This window comes from Ictalurus punctatus, chromosome 4 (genome assembly GCF_001660625.3).
Source record: "Ictalurus punctatus breed USDA103 chromosome 4, Coco_2.0, whole genome shotgun sequence".
NCBI classification, from domain to species: Eukaryota; Metazoa; Chordata; class Actinopteri; order Siluriformes; family Ictaluridae; genus Ictalurus; species Ictalurus punctatus.
In genome coordinates, this window is record NC_071284.1 from 9207501 (window position 1) to 9229272 (window position 21772).

At 38.5% G+C, this 21772-nt stretch overlaps 2 protein-coding genes across 4 annotated transcripts in view; one reads left to right on the top strand and one right to left on the bottom strand.

The window, feature by feature from the left end:
* The window catches only part of utp4 (UTP4 small subunit processome component), a 9889-nt gene extending 6736 nt beyond the window's left edge, over positions 1–3153 (top strand). For both annotated transcript variants that reach the window (XM_047154868.2, XM_047152795.2), the window contains exons 11-16: positions 188–344; positions 436–542; positions 628–723; positions 2156–2341; positions 2608–2718; positions 2903–3153. In XM_047154868.2, the coding sequence (XP_047010824.1) occupies positions 188–344; positions 436–542; positions 628–723; positions 2156–2341; positions 2608–2718; positions 2903–3019 (774 nt within the window). In that variant the 3' untranslated portion in view covers positions 3020–3153. The remainder of the gene's footprint in view (positions 1–187; positions 345–435; positions 543–627; positions 724–2155; positions 2342–2607; positions 2719–2902) is intronic.
* Positions 3154–3462: 309 nt separating this feature from the next.
* On the bottom strand, positions 3463–21028 carry wfdc1 (WAP four-disulfide core domain 1). Of its 2 annotated transcripts, XM_017465643.3 has the most exons (7): positions 20572–21028; positions 8614–8809; positions 8285–8368; positions 8010–8150; positions 5967–6017; positions 5787–5849; positions 3463–5312 (listed from the first exon to the last, which is right to left on the bottom strand). In XM_017465643.3, the coding sequence occupies exons 1-6, from the start codon at positions 20680–20682 to the stop codon at positions 5794–5796; spliced, it is 639 nt and encodes a 212-aa protein (XP_017321132.1). In that variant the 5' UTR covers positions 20683–21028; the 3' UTR covers positions 3463–5312; positions 5787–5793. The 2 variants fall into 2 exon arrangements, with proteins under 2 accessions (XP_017321132.1, XP_017321133.1); XM_017465644.3 differs by lacking the exon at positions 5967–6017.
* Between the last annotated feature and the right edge of the window lie 744 nt (positions 21029–21772).

The following is a 21772-nucleotide window of genomic DNA, read 5'->3' on the forward strand; positions in this document are numbered from 1 at the left end:
CTTTACTGACCGCGAGCGGGTATGTATACATGTGTATTAATCACATGAGCTGTGGGGCTGCCTGTAACATATCTTCTCTGGAAGCTTTAAATCGAGCCACTTGAGGCTGCTCACCATGATTTTATACGGTATATCAGACCTTTTTATAAAAATGTTCTTAAATGAACAGCTACTTGTTTTCTTCTAGGTGTCCAAGCTCCCAAAGGTCCTCAGCTCAGCCAATCAGATTTCCTTCTCTTCAGACTCCTCCCGACTGTTTGTGGCTTCAACTCGCTCGACTGTACACGTGGTAGCTCTGAGCCCAATCGAGTGCAAGTTCGTGACCACACTCAAGTCAAAGTCAGGTGAGAGGAATGGTTCATTTTATTCACAGCTCAGTTTTCTTTTTGATTTCGATTTTGATTGAGTCTTTTTCTGCCTTTCTTTCTTCTCAAGGCTCTGGCCAGGCCATTCATCTGTTAGCAAGCAGTGAGGATGGAAAATGGCTGGCGTCAGCCAACAGTGCCCATGAGGTTCACGTGTACAACCTGAAGACGATGAAGGTAATCTTTAACGGAAAAGTGTAGAATGAGGAGGAAATAATGTATGATGTGTATGGAATCACATCCTTGACTTGGATTTTTTCAGGTACACTGTACAGTGCCTGTTTATAGCTCTGGAGTCAGCGCCATGGCCATCCACCCAACAACTAACAACCTGTTCATGGTGCATGCGGATCAGCAGGTACTCCACACCTACACCTGGACACATGAAATACACAAAAATCTTTAGCGACCCTTTACCATGATGTAAACTAAACGATTTCCCCGTCATCCTTGTTCACTCACTGTGCAAAAAGGGGCAGAGAAGGGAATTAAGGCGCACGCTTTAAAATCTCGACGCTCTTACTGGTCCTAACACTCATCAGCTAACTATCTAGCATAGGTTACTGTTTAGATCAAATATTCTTATTATTAACAGAAATTAAATAAAGATTGCTTTAACTTGAGGAGGTTGCTTGCCATCGCTTGCTTGTGACTTGTCCATCACATTGCGTAAGTGTTAAAAAAAAAAAAAAAAAAAAAATAGCTTGTTGATATTTTTAAGCTACTCTTACTATCCCCTTTAATACGAACACCTGCTCATTTATGAGTTATCCAATCAGCCAGTCATGTGGCAGCAGCGCAATGCATAAAATCATGTCAAGTGATTCAGCTTCAGTGTTTAATGTTCACTTTAAACTTCAGAATGGACTTGATTGTGGCATGGTTGTTAGTGCCAGCTGGGCTGGTTTGAGTTTTTCAGAAACTGCTGATCTCCTGAGAATTTCTCACACACGCACAACAGTCTGTAGAGTTTACACAGAATGGTGCAAGGGGGAAAAACAAAACACAGACTGAGCAGCAGTTCTGTGGGTTGAAACACCTTGTTGATAAGAGGTCAGAGAATAATAACCTGGTCTGAGCTGACAGGAAGTCTATTGTAACTCTTTATATAAATCTGTATAATCACTCTTTACAACCATCGTGAGCAGAAAAGCATTTCAGTATGCACAAAATGTCGAACCTTGATGCGGATGAGCTACGCAGAAGGCGGCCACACTGGGGTTCCACTCCTGTCAGCCAAGAGCAAGAATCTGAGGATATCATGGACGCAGACGCACCCAAACTGGACAGTTGAAGATTAGGAAAAAAGAAATATATGCATTCCTAATAAAGTGGACAGTGAGTGTAGAATATCAGCAACAAAATATTTTCAATACAACATATGATACATTTCTTTATATTCACAAAGAACTTAACAGTGATTTTATTTATTTATTTATTTATTTTATCTCTCTCTCTCTCTGTTACTTGCACTTTTCTCAAAACTTTGGAAGCCCTGCAGTAATCCCCAAAATATATTGATTGATTGATTGATTGATTGATTTTCATGAATAAAATGGTTGCTCCCCATTGGACTTCATATAAACCAGCAACTCCGTAAAAATTCCACGTGTGAAAGCAGCCTTAGATGATTTGATGCCAACTTTTTTATTTATTTATTTATTTTTTTAAGCTGGAAATTTGGTCTAAACACCCGCCACATTCTGCATTAATCTGTACAATCAAGGATGTTTATCTAACTAGTGTGGAATGAAATGATTGAAATGTTTGTGCTTGTTTTGTTTCTGCAGCTGTTCGAGTACTCTATAGAGCATAAGCAGTACACTGACTGGAGTCGAATGGTGCAGAGGAACGGCCTTCATCGTGTGTGGTTGGAGAGAGACACTCCAGTCACTAATGTGACCTTCAATCGCAAAAACCCAGCCCACATTGTACTACAGGATATGTACATGATCTGCATCATTGATCAAACCCTGGTAAGACAAGAAGCCCACTTTCCTATTATTCTTATTTACATAGTGCCAAAGGGCTGAGTTATAGTTTGGAGTGCTAAAGCTTGAACAGCAACTTCTCAACCTGCAAGATAAAATAAAAATTGATCATTAACAGTGGGTCTAGCTTTAAAGAATCCAGAGCATTTTGTTTATTTTCCTACTATTAAAACTGCTCTCTGGGATGATTTTGGAACACTTCTGAAATAATGTTCATTTCAAGCCCCCCCTTTTTTTTCTTTCCTTTCCAGCCTCTTCCTGGTAAAAATTCTCTGTTCTACAATCAGCTGACTCTGCAAAGTCTACCTGAGAAACAAAGGAAATCCCAAAGCCATGCTTTCAAAGTATGCAAGACTTACAAGGTGTGTATGTGTATTATGTATTAGACTCCCAACGGCTGGGAAAACTAGTGCATTCATCCTCGAGAATATTCTTGAGCTTTACTGGCGTGCTTGAATCTTTCTAAGGTGATTTTAAGGGCTGATGATACTAACTTGTTTTTTATGTACGTCGGATTTAAACGTGAACCGCTTCTCTTTCCCACAGGAGCTGCTGTTTGCCGGGCTGATGGAGGATCAATCGCTGGTGGTGGTGGAGCGCCCCCTGTTGGACATCACTTGTCAACTTCCACCACCAGTCAGACGGAAGTTGTTTGCTACATAGAGAGAGAGAGAGTGTGTGTGTGTGTGTGTGTGTGTGTGAGCTTGTGTGTGCGAGAGAGACGTATTGTGAACCTACTCATCCCCATGCTTTGTATTAATTGTTTGGTAGAGTAATAAACAGAATATTTACTGTAATATGAACCTTACACGCTTGGCATTTTGTCTTGAAGTTTTAGACTTATTTTTATATAGAAAATTTCGATTCTGTCACGCCATTCCTCTGAAGATTAGATTTTCATAATCTGAATTAATGATTGAAATGCTTAAAATCCAGTGAAATGGTCCCCCTCCCCCCCACACACACAGATCCCAGCATTTTGTTTCGTTCGTATATACTTTTCTCATTTCACCTCGTCGTGAAGAAGACAAAAAGAATGGCAGCTACTCCAGATGATTCGATATCAACGTGACATTGGGGCATATGAAAAATGGCACGTAGACTGCTGAAAAAAAGAAATTTTATTCACGATAAACAGGAATACACTGAAAAAAAATACTGCATATTTCTGTAGCACGTCCTGTATTCGTTATGTATTATAGACACATTTATAACATTCTCCAGCATACAGAATTCTCTGTCAAGGTACATAGATAATTATAGTTACATGCACATCATGTTCAGTTGCATAATGCACATTCATTGACAAAAAAGGGCCAAACCCAAAATGGCAAAATATTAAGCTTTTTTGTCTTAACAGCACAATCATTGGTCAGGAAATGAGCAAGAATTAAATAAATAGATGAAGTAATGTAATAGGGGATAGCTTTTCCCTTTTATTTCTTTAAATCTTTAATCCATGTAGGCAAATTTTTATTTTTGTTTTATTTTACTTTTTATTTATTTTATTATTTTTTCTTTTAAACTTTATTTTAATTTTGTACACCCAGACATGTTAGTTTGAATTTTACATCAAACATTTTAATCATGATTTTACGTTTTGCATACAAAAACGAACAGTTCTGCCATTTTGGGCTTGTATTATATATTTGTTCATAAGGACATTGTAATGCACTATAACACCAGATCTGGTATAGCATCTGTAGCGCATGCTTTAATACAGATCCTGTGTTTACAGTGTGTTACTACATTACTGTCTCCGTTGTTCTTATGAACAGGTATAATGCGTTATGTAACATGATTTTGTGTGGTCATGTGCTCATGAATTGCATGGTCTTATTAAAGTAACTACGACTACTTAGAAGCATTTATAAAGGATTACACCATAGCACTGCTGAACTCGAATGGTCTGAAGGTTCATTTTCAGCAGCTCTGATGTGGTATCTGTAAGAAAATATTTATTTGACAGTTTTGGAAGGAATCTCTGCGTAACAGTCAGAGGTAAAACTGTAATTTGACATTTTCCACAACAGGAAAGTCTTCAGGAGAGAAAATGTAGCATTTCGTGGTTTAAAAAAAATAAAAATTAAAATTAATTTTTTAAAAATTATGTACTTCAGTAGAGAGAACAAAGAAAATCTGGTGAACAGAACTAGTAAAGAACATAACTTTTCGCAGACGTACCACAACATTAAATCTAGCTGTGAAATGAAATACAATATGTCGTTCTTTTATAAATAACTAGATTGTTGGAGGAAAATGTGAAGCTTTAAAAAGTATTATGCTATACCTGTTATAAATGTGTTTATATAATGCATTATGAATACAGGATTAATAACCCATATTCTTCTTTTTGCCATTTTCTTAATGAAAGGAAATTACATATTTTTTTCATTAATCTTCCGTCCACTTTTCCTTCTGAGGTTAAAACTGAGAACAGGATGAGAAGTTGAGTCTGAAGTTCCCCAGCCACAGATTACAGCTCCTCCTAGAGGATCTCCAAACATTCCCAAGCTAAATGACTGTGTATAATTCGCAGTACTTACAAATGGAGGAATCTAAATGTCATGGTTTATGTTAAAATTATGCCTGAGATGTCGGTGTGCAAACGTGTTCTTTGGTTTTGCTGGAGCCTGGTAACGTGTGTAAGGGTACATGTATCTTCCGTATACATTCTCAGGTTTCGTGTACATTAAACATTTTAAATACAATTTTTAAAACAGCAGTGTTTATATATGAAAAAGTTGTTCACATTGGTGAATCGAGCTGGCAATCTAACACACTGTATGGTGTTTGGAAGAGGTAGGAAATGTTGACTTTTCCATGTTATAGCACCTCGAACATAAAGCACCAAATAACAGCTTTATTGAACTGTAAAGTAAGGACATCCAGTTTCTGCAGAAGTGTTGACTGGTTTCATTTTGTTGCGTAGATTCTATACGGCTATGAAGGTCACCTATAAGAAAACAAGAGTATCTTCATGTAAAACACTGATACTGTGTAGTGTGTACGTAATTATCTGTTGCAGCAAAATGCCAACCCATGTTCATGCCTACAGATAACCTTGGCTTAGTCTGCATCATACATGGATCAACTGTACAAACATACATGGACAATATAAAATGCAATATTGATGTCACAACAGCTTGTGTAAATGTGCATTTCTCATAGCGCTGACGAAGACAGAGTTGTGCCTTCCTTCCTTCTTAATTCAGGACCTGTGATAAAACTGCCAACTTTCCAATAAAATATGATCGGTTTGAGTTATAACAGCCATAATGGCATATTAAAAAATCTCAAGATCCAGATCCATTTTGTTTAGCTCACAATGATGAGTGAGGAAAAACTCCTTCTTCACAGCAGTATGATTCCTCAGGCAGCCCTGAACATTTTCTGTACATCTGTCATTTTCAAACAACAAAACCCTTACCTGCTTTTCAGCCTAAGTGCTTGTGATACTTCTCATAACCCACTGCAATATTGGAGTTGCTTCCTGTTGGGAAGAAACAGCAAAGATTAAAACCAGAATTGCGAGTTGCCAAGGGTTTCACTTGGATCTATCCTCCCTGTGACTAATATACTGTAGATATGAATTGGTGGTCGTACTAACCTAAATAATCCTTGTGATCTTTGAAGTATTTGTGCCTCAGGCTACGACCATCTAGAGGGAGAACAGTTAGTGTAGCTAAGGTACAACAGGTTGTACACACTATTCAACGATAGCATTATGGCTATATTTTAATCTCGCTAAGTAGTTGCGTCTCAAGTGTAAATCAGACCACCGTGTTTGTTTGTCTATTGGTATGCATGAATGTGTGTTGGCCTGGGAAAACCCTTCACACAAAAGTGTATATATTCATTCATCTTTAGTAAGCACTTTATCCTGGTCAGGTCAGGATAAAATTGCATACTTAAGATGAATGAATGAATATGTACACTCACAGTGCACTTTATAAGGCACATCTAATGCTCAATCCATTACATGACACCACACACTCGTTATCACAGATTCACGCTTAGGGGCACTGTAGTATAGTCGATCCACCGGTCAGCATGTTTTTGGACAATAGGAGGAAACTAGAGAACCCGGAGAAAATCCGCATAAACACTGGGCTAACACGTGAAACATTACACATACAGTGACCTGAGCTCAGGATGGAACCGGGAAACAATATATAGTACATTATAATTCTACTACATATAGTTCTGAAAACCAGAGACTTTCCCATTTCTATTGTGCCAGCTGGTAAGTTGTTTTCCTGATTACTCGATTAAATTGATCAATAAAATTTATGACTTTTTTCTAATTGTCTTACTATTGTTATATTTACTGTGTAAATATATCTAGTCTATAATGTAACATAATTAGTAGTAATTTAGAAATTGTTTCCTTTCTACCAGCACTTACCAGTTAGCAATGATGGTCTACCAGTTTGACCAGCTTGGCCTGCGTTTTGGCAGCTGATCAGACCACATTGAATTCTTCAGCAGGGTCAAGCAGATGTACGTTCTAGCATTTTAAAATCCGCTTACCCCCAAAAGTGAAAAGGGAGACGATTGCATAGAAAGTTTCCATGCTGTTTTTGGCTCAGGAGCATTGTGAACAGTTTTTGCTCCCCCAAAATTTTTTATTGGATTTTGCTGTGGTGAAACATTACATTGGCCAGGCTCAACATAGACCGGTATATTACTACATTAAAGAAGAAAAAAAAGAACTGAAAGGCACCTACAAAACTCCCCAGTCCCCCATGTCCCCCACCCTCCTCTCCAGTCTATCACCCATGTAGGCCACCAGAGGGAGACTGGCAAATAGACATTTCAGTGGAGGGGGAAAGGTAGGGTCTCTCTCTAGTCTAAAGATCACTAAGCTTCACTGTTCAGTTAGGACAATGTTGTCATTGATGAATTCAAGGACAGGATTCCACATCTTAATTGTGAACATTTTGATGCTCAGTATTTGATTACAAATTGAATTGATTAGAATTAAATCTATTTCACTATGGCATGTAGTTAGTCAAGGACTTCAGCGAATTGTAACATTCACTGTATGAGGAAATTACACTTAGGGTTTACACTACAGTTTACACTAAGGTTTACATACTTACACTGAGGTTTTAGACATCTTTAGGCAGATTGACTGCATTTTAAACTAGGTTTGTTAACAGGCTTCATACCCAGAACTTATATTATATTTACAAGGAGTTAAATCCATCCATACTTTTTCAGTACCGCTTATCCTCTACAGGATCGTGGGGAAGCCTGGAGCCTATCCAAGGGAACTCTGAGCAGAAGGCAAGGGACACTCTGGAAGGACAACCTGGGCACAGTTTCTCACACATTCACACACTACTGACAATTTGGAAATGCCAGTCAACCTACAATTCATGTCTTTGGACTGGGGGAGGAAACCCGTGAAGCACAGGGAAAACATGCAAACATCGCACACAAAGGGGGATTAATAAAATGGTTAAATAAATAAAAGCAAGATTAAATAGTAAATTATTATTTTATAGACAGAAAAATGAAAAATTCTGACCAAAACCAGAATTCAACCTCAGTGGCATATGACAGGTTTTCCCAGACCACCACACAAATATGATGATGGAGGAACAGAATATGAGATTACTGAGCTGGTAGACAAATGAATTCAGACCTGAGTTTCCCCGTTGTTTGATACATTGACCTCGGTTGGGGATGCCCACAGAGGGGTTTCCAGGGTTGATGATATGGCATTCATATCCAGTAGGACAGTGTAAGGGCTCGTCCCCGTCCTCTGTAGTGCTGCATGCCTCGGCTATAAACACAACACAAAGATAACAGCATATTTGTGTACAAAGGCAAAAAAAAATAAAAAAATAAAAAAATATTATATGATTGGTGGTGTATTAGAGATTTACTGTACATGATGTGATGATGAGTACCACTCACCCTGGAGAACCTCTTCTGGTCCATCTAAGAGCCAGCCATTTCCACCAAGCCACCGTGGCTTTGGCTGCACCAACCAGTCCAGCACTGCTCAATACACAGAAACTCACTGTTAGTACACTTACATAAAAACAATTAAGAAATCACTACATAAGGAATCTGTAGCTTCATTTAACTATAGTTCTTCACTGTTGTATGCCTATAATATCATATTTTCCAGAGAAATGCAACAAAAATAATTAGGTGTTACTCCTTGCCTTTACTAATTGAAATCCTGGACTCACCACCTTTTTTGTGTGAACGTGTGTCTGCACGTGAGTATGTATTCCTACCAGGTGGAGGCTGAACTGACTCCAGACAGGTGTAGATGCAGCCATTGTAACAACAGCGTTTGTGTCTCTCACACTCTGAGTCTGAGCGGCAGCCGGGCACCTCACACGCCCGCTCGGGAAGCATCTGAGGCGGAGGTGGGCACCGATCATTCTTCTGGTGTTGAGTGGACTGGGAGTTGTTTGGGTACTCATAGTCCTGGAGGGGAAATAGGTGCAATCCTTATTAAATCAAACATTCTCACAAATAAAGGTACTGAACTGTACTGTTCCTTGTTGCTAGAATGGTGCCATCAAAGGTACATCTTTAGCACCTTTAGTACGTAGTATAGGATAGTACAATATGGTGTCTCTTTATTTAGCTTTTTGAGTAAAGATTTAAATATACATATAGTATCAGTGGTCCTTAAGGTCCAATTATGTAGCTTAAATTATTTTTAAGGTACACTATATTCACATTTAAAGGTCAAGAATACATCCTAAAGATACAAAATATGTGCCCTTGATAGATTTTTTTTTCTAGAAACCAGACATTTCTGACATGTTCCTCATCTACAAATACTAAATGGTTGACTAGTTTCTTGGTTTGTAGTTAAACCTGGCATCATCATATCTTATAGATGGTGCCATTTCTACTTTGTATAACTTTGGCTTGAGTGCCTTACCTTTGTAGGTTCAGAATAATTTCTCACAGTATTATCTAATGTCTCAGTTTAATCATCATTTATATATCTAGCGCACTGTATTCGCAACACTGAATACGGAATTCTGTATTCTGCTTAGCTGAATCGTGTTCAGCTAAGCATTTTCTATATCGCTTATCCTTCAGGGTCATGGGGAACCTGGAACCCATCCTAGGGAGCATCGGTCACAAGGCAGGGGAAACCATCGACAGGGTGCCAACCCATTGCAGGACACAATCACATACACACTCACACACCCATTCATACACTACGGACACTTTGGACATGTCAATCAGCCTACCATGCATGTCTTTGGACTGGGGGAGGAAACTGGAGAACCCAGAGGAAACCCCCGCAGCACGGGGAGAACATGCAAACTCCACAAATTCCACACACACAGGGCAGCGGGGGGAATCGAACCCCCAACCCTGGCAGTGTGAGACGTGCGTGCTAACTACCGTGTGCCCCTGTTAGAGGCCCCTTTCCCAGTTAAACTGGGGCGTAGGCTGTGCTGTAGCTCTGCCAGGGATTTGTACTAATGTGAAACAAGATCTGTAAAGCAGCCATGTATGCACTGCTCTCAGTTCACTGAGCTTGGCATTCTTTCTATGCTTTCTATGGAAAGGTGAACCAGAGAACCCCCCTGAGGTTAAAGTTCAGTACAAGAGATTTACTATTATTACTGTATGGCATAACAGAGACACTATTCTTAATAAAAGGGGAAAAAGCCATAGGGATTTGCACTAGAATTTCCTTTCTCTTTGTGTAAGAGTTGAAGGATATGGGCTAATTCCACAAAAGCTTTGAAAATGGACTAGAGCCAAATTTTCAAGAAGAGGTACTGTTTAGGCCAGAATGCTCTTGGACTCACTACACATCTCTGTCTCTCAGACTCTTCTCCCTAATGTCCTTTCTTTTAGCCTGAGTCCAGGACTGCTTAATCATCTTGAAAGTTGTCCTCTGAATGTGGTAATATATAATCTAATCTATAATCTGCAACTTGTATCTGCTCTGAATGTAGATCCAGAGGTGTCTCTGTCTCAGAGTGCCAGTGTGCTTTGCAACAGGGTTGCCAGATCTATATGACAATGGTCTGTTGTATTTTCCAATGGCAAGTAAATACTATAGCAAAAATCCCCAATTGTCAAAACCCCCAGTCAAATTCTCCTAACTCATGTACTCCAAAATCATGATTACATTTGAAATAAAATTCATAAAGGAACATCTATTTATCCTGCAAAATGCTGATATAATTAATGCAATGTATGTAAAATAATCCAACGCTTAAAAATGAACCCACAGCAAAACTGTGGACTCGGCAACCACACTAGCTTATTAGTGAGGAAAGATTTTCCTGTCTGTTTTTTTTTTTTTATCATAGTTTTTGCACTTACTATTACAAATGACTTAATTTATTTGGCAAGAGGTTTTAACACTAAAGCAACCGTTAAAATAAAAGCAAATGTTTGGAATGGATACTTAAATACCTAAGTGTTTATACATAATAGACACACATTTGCTGCATAAAAGGAGAGCAGGTCAGCACTTGTAGGTGAACTTTTTATGGTGGTTATTAGTATATATTAGTATACAGTTGAGGGAAAACATTTGTATTCCCAAACGCTGGACATACAAGTTATTGCAGTATATTTTTATTGCATTCAGTACAAAAATGCAAACTTGAATAGAAACTAATTTAGCTTAGCTTTTTCTTATTATTAATATATTTACAGACACAATGTGCAGTGGCAGCCTGTCCATAGAGGCAGGTGGGGCAGAGCGGAAAGACATATCAGCTGTTCAACAAATGTTAATCTTCATAAAGCCCTCATTCACAATTTCATACAATTTTTTTGAGTAACCAGCGATTTTAATTTTTTTTGCTATTTGACAGATATAAGCCAATGTTCCATTGATTTGCTCACCTTTCTAGATTGTGGAGAAGCCTGTTCACTGGCACATTTAGCTCCATAGAGTTGTTATTGCACCTAGTGGTCAAAGAGGCCCATTGGGGCTGGAATCACGCTGTTATGTGTTCATTCTCTATGACAATTTTCAGTGGAGGAGGTGCAGTGGACAGGACAATTAAAAACAGGGTTGTTAGGGTCGTGAATTTTACGTCAAATATGTCTAGCTTACAAATACTCAGCAGATGCCAAGATCTTATTTTATAGCAAATATTTGGAATGAAATATAATACATTTCCACAAACAAGCTCAAAGTGTCTCCAGATGATGCCACAGCCATCTGTGGCCGGGAGTCCAAGAGAGTAAAATTGGCCTTGCTTACAAAGTTGAAGTGATGACATACTATCTCTCCATTAACAATCCCAGGGACACTAGCCAATCACATGTGAGACTGCATCTGTGAGCTCATGAATGCAGATAGGAGCTAATAATGCTTTCCTCAGAGTGTGGTATGCCACCCGGTGACACAGCATGAGCAGCAGTTTGAAAAGTTGCAGTTGGCTGGCTTCACCTGTTAATCTTAACTATCCCAGTGTGGTAGTTGTTGTATGACAGGGAAGGCCTAACTGGTGGGTGGGAAGTGTCCAAGATTAATTTTGAGAGAACACTGGAGAGAGGTAAAGGAGAATTATGGAGTGGATAATGTCTGTGAATCAGAAATATGTATGCACCATGGTGACTTTTTCCCCCCCATAGCAAAAGCTGAGAGAAGAAGCAAAAATGTTTCCTTTCCTTTTCTGAACACCAATTTGGGCTCATTTCAGGTCTTTTGTGTAGTTTTTGAGATATAGTTGGGCTGGACATTTTGCTGAAAGCTTATAGCTCTGGTTAGTAATATTAGCTCTTTGAGAAACATACCTGTTTTACTAAACACAGTTGAAAAACTGTATGTCTAAAACTGCTCAAAATGAGTTTTTAAATTCTATGATGGATGATTATGTTGTCAACACTCAACTGCCTATTGACTTCATTTTGTTTGAGTCTATGTCATTATTAATGTCATCGTTTCCCTCCAAAGTCTAAGGTCACAAGCTACAGTTGACTAGCTGACCATTTTTATTACTTGTGATGAACATCTATGAATTTTAACACACTAAATGTCTTGATATATTTTACTTTTTTTTTTTTGTCTAATTCATTTTGTGAAAAGAGTATGAAAACTGCCAAATTTGCTCAATTATTCAAATTTCTCTTCTTTTATCATTCCCATACTGAGGCCAAATCAAAGTGTATCCTTTTTTCTCAGGACTTTACAGTACATGCATACTCTGATTAAAGCTTGGTTGAACTCAAGTGCTTTTTTATCCATAGTCCTTCCAACCAATATGTCTCTCATCTGCTGGCCACTTTTAAGGTTTTTTTTTTTTTTTTTTTTTTTTTTTTTTTTAAATGTCAGTGTTGTGACCACAGTGATCCTTCTGAACCTTCACATTCATAACGAGCTAAACCACAAAACAGCACACAACCACAGACAGACAGTCTGCCTAAATAGGAATACCTTGCTGTAGCATATTTTAGTTACAACTGGGATAACTGTTCTGGCTTAGACAGGTCAACTTCATTCATAGCTCTTACAATTACACAGATTATCTTTCAAGAGACTCCGCATCAGGAAAAGCTAGTATCTCCTTCCTGTTTAGAGTTAATGGTCATGGGATCTCCAAAAAGTCTATGTGTTGTGCATGCTGGGATGTTTTTCTTCCTGTTTGGCTTCGCCTGCTCTAATGTAGGGATGACAACAGCTCCATGATAAAAGTATTTACTGGCTACATTGTCTCTCACAGTGGGACAACCGCAGGCCAGTAGAAGTCACAAGAGACTTCTAAACTCCTAAACAGATCTGTGATTCAGATCTGCTGTCCTCATTTGGATCACTGAGAGTTTTTGTTTTTCCAACAGAGTTACAAAGTATGAAGTAAAAAGTCTTGAATATCCTGGAATTTGTCTAATATTTATTATTGTGAATCACAATAAAAATAATTGAGATTTTTTCATTAAAAAAAAAGCAAAAAACAAAACTAATTTCAGCCTTGAAATTACCCTGCTCTATTGCCTGCTTCTTTTTAGCAACAAAATTATCCGCCAGTAGAACGAAACAATTGCAAGGTTTTATATTAATAAAATCTTTAATAAAATTAATAAAAATTCTAGAAACAGGGTTATTAATCTAAGAAATATTTAGCTGAAATCACTGATTTTTTTTGTTGCAATAAATATATCTAGGCTAACTTCCATTGTTTCTCTTGCTGACTGTGAGTAAATGATTTTTAACTTGATTCCTGTCTCAGAGCACTTTAAAGTATTACACGCATTTCATTAATGAGGCCTATGAATGTGTTTATTGAATTGTTCCGGTATGTTCACAACCCCCTGCATAAGCACATCATTTATCCGCAGATCATAATGGCAACAGGAGCAACTAATGATAGTGGGCAGTACACTTTTATTTTTCACACTGCTGCACTGTAAATGTTGCTCTGGCAGCTATGCAATTTGAGGACTAATGATTTAATTTATGATGTATTAATTTATGATGTGTTAAAACTGGTACTCTGAAGGCCTCCTCATGAACGGTTTCTACATTTTTGTAGTTCATTAAAATGCGCATCTATAATAGAGACATCACACATCATTCTTCAATCCTCATAGCATGCTTTTTTTCTCAAAAAGACTAGCATTTTTCTCAAAATACCCCATCTACCCTAGTACTGCCCTGCTTCATTCTGTTAATAATTAAACTCTCCACCCCTCCTAAAACCTCAACTTCTCCCATGTTTTACTGCTTCATTTACTGACCTTCTGAATTTTACATTGAAGTATGCTTTGAATTCTAGTTTCATGTCTACGCATCTGGATAAGCACTGTACATACTGAATTAATTTTCTTTCCTACATCTGACTGATTGCTTGCTGCATGACCTTGACTCTAAACTAAGATGAGAGATTGGCAGCTCAGAGGAAAGTAACACTGAAGGTCCATTCCTTGACACCGAAGGTCATTCCTTCTATTATTTCCTCAAACTCATATCATATCCATCCATCCATCCATTTTCTATACCACTTTCCTACACAGGTTCATGTGAAGCCTGGAGCCTATCTCAGGGGGACACACCCTGGACAAGGTTCCAACCCTTTCACAGGGTACAATCACACACACTTGCACACCCTTTCACACCCTACAATAAATTTGGAAATGTCAATGAGCGTACAAAGCTTAAAACTTGCCCTGTAGAGATACTTTGGATTAGTGCTTTGACTATGCATCTAAACCAAATGACAGAACTTCTCCTGCTCCATTGATACCTTCACCCTTTTTAGTCAGGAGGCTGTAATGAGCTAAATACGTAACATTACAGTAATGTTCTGAAAGATGACCTCATCAGCTGACTGGGATTACTGTGCAGGCAGCTGGCTGAAGAGTGAACACATGACTGCTGCACACTGCCACTTTGTTAACTCACTCATGGCACAAAACAAAAGATCTTCACAGTGAAACTGGAAACCATTTGAATACTTTTCATTGTTACAGCAATGTTACATTTTGGCTGAAAACATATAGATTAACCTCCAGAGGTAGGTAGTAACTTCCCACATTTACTCTGTACACATGTAGAACAGTTGTCAAGTCATACATGCATATATATTCCATCTACAACTTTTACACTTACACAATATTCATTCATTCATGCATCTTCAGTAACCGCTTTACCCTGGCCAGGGTTTCAGTGGATCTGCAAGGCAGGCACATTCCTCCTGAATGGGATACCAGTCCATCACAGGGCACCGTTCACACACTCATATACACCTAGGGTCAATTAAACATAGCCAGTCCACCTAGCACATCTAATCAGTGGGAGGAACCCAGAGAACCTATGAACTAACTTTACATGGAATGGCGCAGAGACAAGAACAACCATGAATTTCTATTAGCTATCTTTTTGAGAATGCTTGTCTTTACTTTGAGAAAGTTGCAGAAGCTAAATAATAATGCATCATAACAGTGTTATAAAAGCAAATTTGATTACCACTTTAGTTTGAGGGCATTGAAATCATTAATTTAGTTGGCATACAGGGTTTGTAAATAATTGAAGTTGTATTGGCGCTGTGCTTCAGACTCATTTTCACTACAAACTGAGCACCAGCACTTCTCATGAACATCATTTCATGTTATGTTCCTAATTCTTTATGATGTAAATACATTGATTACATAAAATAAGTCATAAATAATAACTTCCAAGATAAAGTAACAAAAAGAAAAAAGAAGACATAAACAGTCTCATTCAATAATGGTATCTGAAGGTTTTTCTCTTTTTTTAAAAAAAAAAAAAAAGAAAGAAAAAAAAAGAAAAAGCAATAACCTTCATAGAAAATCAAGTTTTGAAATAAGCCTTTCATAAATCCTTCAGTATCACATCATGAAATATGTATGCAATGCTTATGAATATGTTATTATCTCTGTATTGTATAGGTACCTTTCAAATAAAGTGTCAATAATATATTTATACTTCTAGCCCAACACTATTAAATTACACAAGATAAATTTGCCAGAACTTACACTTTTCAGGCAGTCATTTAAAAAAATCTTTCTATATTATATATAATTGTAAAGCATATTTCCAAAAGCATCATGTAATGTTGTCAGATACACCAGAACGAACTCGGGACTATGATTCCCAGTAGCCACTGCTGCGTCACTTGACTGGTTTGACCTGATTCACGTTTTTGGGTAATTAACACAGGTATTTAAGACATGGTTGGTACAGCACTCATTGCTGTAAAGTTTCATTAAAGTTTAAACTGCACTTGCATCCATCTTCACCTCCATTAAATGACACATGTGGTTTTGTGTACAGACATGTCTTTGGATGATTTGTTGAATTGTTCTGAAATTGTTTTTCAAAATGACTTGTTTTATCTTAGACTTTGAAGGAAATAAATTTATTTTAGGTTTATGGCATTTTGGCAGACGCCCTTATCCAGAGCGACTTACATTTATCTCATTTATACAACTGAGCAATTGAGGTTTAAGGGCCTCACCCAGGGCACACAGTGGGCACCGTTCACACACTCATATACACCTAGGGTCAATTAAACATAGCCAGTCCACCTAGCACATCTAATCAGTGGGAGGAACCCAGAGAACCTATGAACTAACTTTACATGGAATGGCGCAGAGACAAGAACAACCATGAATTTCTATTAACTATCTTTTTGAGAATGCTCAAGCCTCACATCTCCAGTGCTTAACACATTTTCTGTCTGTCAGGTAGATTATTGCTTGCTTATGAAAAGTGAGATGAAAATTGATAATTTGAGGACAATAAAAAAAATTGATAATTTGAGGACAATGCTTACAGCCTCACATCTCCAGGGTCAGAGGTTTGTCTCCCCGTGTTGTGGGGGTTTCCTCCCCCAGGCCAAAGACATGCATGGCAGGCTGATTGGCATGTCCAAAGTGTCCGTAGTGTATGAATGGGTATGTGAATGTGTATGTGATTGTGTCCTGCGATGGACTGGCACCCTGTCCAGGGTGTACTCTGCCTCGTGCCCAATGCTCCCTGGGATAGGCTCCAGATTTCCCCGTGACACTGAAGGAAGGATAAGCAGTATAGAAGATGGATGGATGGATGGATGGGCCTCACCCAAAGGTCCAACAGTGGTAGCTTGGCATTGCTGGGGCTTGAACTCTTAACCTTCTGATCAGTAACCCAGAGCCTTTAACCACTGAGCCACCACTGCCCCTAATACATTCAGATCATTTAATGTCAGTATTCTGATTCATCAGAAACACCAATGGTGTTTGGTGGGGTTGAGGTCACAGATATGTGGAAGCCACTTGAATTCTTCTATTTTAACCTTGGCAAACCATGTCTTTACTCTTTGTGCACAAGAGCACTGCCATGGTGGAACATATTTGGGCTTCTTAGTTCCAATGAAGGGAAACTGTAATATTACAGCATACAGAGTCATTCTAGACAATTGTGTGCTTCCAAGTTTGTTCCTATAGATCTTGCTTTAATCTTCTTTATTATTTTAGAAGTACTTTTACTAGAGTCAGTTATGTATTTTGGATATTCTACACACAACCGGTTAAACACTTGTAATGTTCTACCCCACACATCTCAGCTAACAATTTTAGCTTAGCAGAACATTTTCTAAATGTTAAAATTCGCTGACCTTTTGGTTCCAAGAGTAAAACCGTCAAGATTTTTTTGTTTGATGTTTAGATGCTGCAAAATTTCACCATCATTTACACTATTAAGTATCCATAATGTGTTTTTTTTTTTTTTAGCAACCTTTATAGGACATTGCAAGAAGCGTTATTTCTGGAATGTAACAGTCTAACTTTCTTAGAACTTCTGGACTACTTACTGGATGTTCTGTCATGCGCTGCTTGCTGAAAAGCTTTCTATAAACACAGCCTACAGATGATATGGTTGCATGTTTGGCGCAGCAGGAAAACATCATGGTAAAACCATAACTGACAGACATTATGTGTGCATTTGCCCAAAACATCTGCCCACTACGTTAGCTCTTTTTTGGTGCTGTCAAAATCAGTCTTGATCTGCAGGATAAATAGGAGTGTACAGATGTTGTGGAAGTCAAACATCCCTGTACATGCCCTGGAATGCATTAGGAGCAGAACATGTATCTGATTATAATATTTTTCAACCAGGGATAATCAGCATTGCATGCAACAAGACTGGCAGTTACACATTTTTCTCTGTGAGTCACTAATTCCTTGTTTGGGTCATACAGAACACACAGGACACAAGTGTTTCTTTTATTATACACACTGTAAACCCTAATGTTGTCTTTACATAAACAATCAAGTAACCATGACTAAATATTACTTGTTTTTAAATGTTCTGTCATTCTAAGTTTGTTTACATAATTTACCTACAAAATACATACACTTAAGATTTCAAGTGTTGTGAACTAAAAATCATGATTTATTAAAATAGTTCATTCTGGTCTTTCTTTGTTGTGATTGGCCATGCAAGCAGTTCCACCTGGCAACAATCGAACTAATGCACTGCTTGGTAGGTAATTGCAAATGGCTGAGCTCTTCGTTTTGTCTGTTGTTGGTACCGGTGTAGTGAAATTCAAGAGTTCATGATGAATAGGAGAGACGACTCCATGTGTGTTTACAAAGAAATGGCAATCATGTAGAAGATTCCCTGGTGGGCTAGTGGCTAGCATGTGTTGCTTTCACAGCCGTGACCTGAGTAACGATTCCCGTTCAGTACACCATATGAACGTCAGGTTAAGTGAACTTTATTATTTAAATACACGGTATGAACCCCAAGTTAAGTGAACTTAAATATACAACTTTTGTGAGACCCCATTACTCGAGGGAATGAGTTTACTCAATCAATCAAGTATAGTCAACGTGTTAGGATTTTCAGTGCAGTAGATTCGTGGTCTTTTACCTTCCCCCACACACCTACTGTATATATTTCTGGTGAATGGTTCTCAGACACATCTTGATTTATTACCCAGGCCTGCAAAATGCTATTAGAAAACCCATGCAGTGTGACGGCTAGTTGTGACACGCCTCTACGGTACTCTCTTTCTCTACTTTAAAGAATGTCAGTATGGGAAGATTAATGCACATAGCTGAAGCTATGTTGTGAATCTTCATGATAAGTCCAAAATTTCACTAAAGACAAAGGTTAAGAACTCTAGCTTGATCCTTAATCCAGCCAGCTTGGTGTTACTATTTCATTCCGCTCTGTTTGTGTAGTATTTACTTTGTGCTTACTGACGACCAGATGTGAAACTTGGTGAATATTCAGTACTGTTAATATGGCGTATTTTCGCTTAGGCATGCAGAATTTTTTGCTGGCTCATGTGTGCACCAATCCCAGAAGGCATTTGCATTTCTTACTCAACAGTTCACGCACTGCATATTGCTGCATATTGCTGCATATAATCAGGAGTAAGCTCAGTTCCAGGTGGCCCACACAGATTCTTGGATTCTATCAGGCCCAAACAGAGAACAGTGCTGGCTTGACAAGCACATTCACAAATGCCCACTTTATTTGCAATAAAAACTTCATTCTAGAAAAGGTCACCTTCTTAGTCCCCCCCCACCAATAAAACCTACACGCACTACTCAGACACATTTACACTTTCTATATATTGTGTTTAACCTAACATAAAGGCTTTTGTGAATTTTTCCAGCCTTCCTGTTCTGAGCCCATTAAACTGACAAGTACAGTCAACTCCAGAATTATTGGCACCCATCATGAAAATGAAGGAACCCTTACATACAACAATTTACATTTTCCACTCAAACAAGTAGAGAAACAATTTCCATTTTCTTTAACAAAAAGCATTAAAGTATTATCATTTTCTCTTAAAACTTATGTGGAACTATTATTATTGAGGCTCCTAAAATAAAATGTGTGCTATTTTTAATTGCTCTCAGTTTTGAAGAACTTTTGTTGCCATTTGGAGTAAAATATGAGGCTGCACACAGGGACAATCTCTTCATCCATCACCACTTAACATAAAACAGAAAGATGGTAGACTTATCTGACTAGGTAATGGGTATAACAAATACAAAAACAGTTTAAAATGTTGCTAAACAAAGTCAGGGCCATAACAAAATGTGTAAAAACAACTACAAATTTGCCAGAAATAAGACACTTAAACAAGAAAACAGCTTGGAGCTAATCTTTCCCTACTGGTCCAGGGATTGTTGTGGAAAGTAATAGCATCATGATTTCTGCTAAGTGTTAGGATAATTTAAGCCAAAACTTTGTTGCTTCTGCCAGGAGGAAGCCTATAGTTGGCCATAGATAGAGCTTTCAACAAGGTGATGGGACAAGTCAAGACAGAAATGGTTTAACACAGCACCTTAGTTTTCAGTTTTCAGATTTGATCTGTATGAAGTCCACATGCACAAAGAATTTTCCATGAAATTCATTAAGGAAGAGTGGACCAAGATCCCGCTATAAGTGTCTGCAGCTTTAGGCAGTAGAGGAAGAAGCTTAGCACTAGTATTCTCTCCATGGGAGGCTTCACAGCACCTTAATTGTGGGGTGCCAATAATTTTGAAACTAAGTTTCTTAATAAAAAAAAAGAGGTTTTTCTCTAGAAAACCTCAAGAAAGGTAACGAAAGCCCCATGAATATTAACAGCAGCAAAAATCTTAAAATAAAACAATATGTATGTTTACATTTAAAATATCTCACAATGTACAATGATTTTATACATAATTTCTGCTTAATTTCATGAGCCAATAATCACGAAGATGATTGTCTCTATAGATATGCATAAAATGAATAAATGTTTGGCCCTGACCTTCTGGCTGAGTCCTCTCCTCCTGAGTCTGCGTTTGCTCTCTGTGCTGGTGACGAGCAGCAGCAGACAGACGATCAGCACAAACCGGCTTGGGATCGGAGCTCCTGCCATGGTCCTTCTCCTTCACTTGCTCTTCTCTTCTCTCTTCTCGCTCTCCTCTCGACTCCCACGCTTTGAAGTTTCGTCGTGCTGTCAAGACTCTTGACAATTTTTTTTGTCTCTGTGTGTTTACACTGCGGTTTCCCTTTGGAGTTTGTGTGTAAGTGAGCGTGTGAGTGAATGCGTGTATTTTGTTGTGCTTGCCCCACAGCCTGTGAGCCAGTGCTGGCTTGAGGTCTCTGTCCTTGTGCACTTACACGAACTCACTCACACAGAAGAGTGCTTTTTGTCCGGGAGAACAAACCAGGGTTGGGGTGGGGTGTAATGGGGTGGAGGGAGAAGTAGAGAAAAGAGAGGGAAGAATGAGACAGCTGCCTGTGCATTGGATATACTGAGGAGGGGGTTAAACATATCTGCTGGCATGGCACCCACATGGTTCAGGGTTCTTTCACATGGAGAGAGAGAGAGAGAGAGAGAGACTGGGTATAAATACCAGCATTATGAGTTACAAGGAGGTGAGGGAAAAAGTGTACATTTTGGAGCTTCTCCATCTGCTCAATGCAGAGAATGCGTGTGTTTAAGGAGTGTATCAGTTGGTTACATTGAATTATCTCTAATGTCAGAGAAAATCTCCTAAATTTTCACGTGGGGTAAGTATGATGTGTATTAAACTACAGAAAAGGGGCCACTTGGCTTTGAACATAAATGTTCAGTCATAAAGTAGGGCACCCCCCTCTGTGCCTCACTCCCTTTGAAACACTTTGAAAGTGTTGGGGGGGGGGGGGGGGGGGAGACAGCTTAAATCACTGGCATTATCCATTTTACTGCAGAGAGACATGGCCAAGCCTAGAGATAAGTGAGGAAACAGTGAGGATGCAAGAAAGCAATTGAAAAGAGACGTGTATTACTCTCACAGTGAGAAAACACTACAATGAGTATGTCTTTTCAATCTGAACGGCTCAGAGGTTGAGAAAACATTTCACAGCATGCATTTCAATCACATTGCACTGCATGGTTAATAGCATAGTTAATGGTTAATGCCAATAGCCTTTCCAGCAGTGATCAGAGAAGACAGATCAATTCAGTTTTGCTTCAATTAGCA

Coding starts and splice junctions, on each gene's coding strand:
- wfdc1 (XM_017465643.3), bottom strand. CDS start 20,682: ATGGCAGGAGCTCCGATCCCAAGCCGGTTTGTGCTGATCGTCTGTCTG. Junction 8,810..20,571: donor GGAGAGGACTCAGCCAGAAG/GTCAGGGCCAAA, acceptor TTTCCCCTCCAG/GACTATGAGTACCCAAACAA. Junction 6,018..8,009: donor CAAACAACGGGGAAACTCAG/GTCTGAATTCAT, acceptor TTCTCCCTCTAG/ATGGTCGTAGCCTGAGGCAC.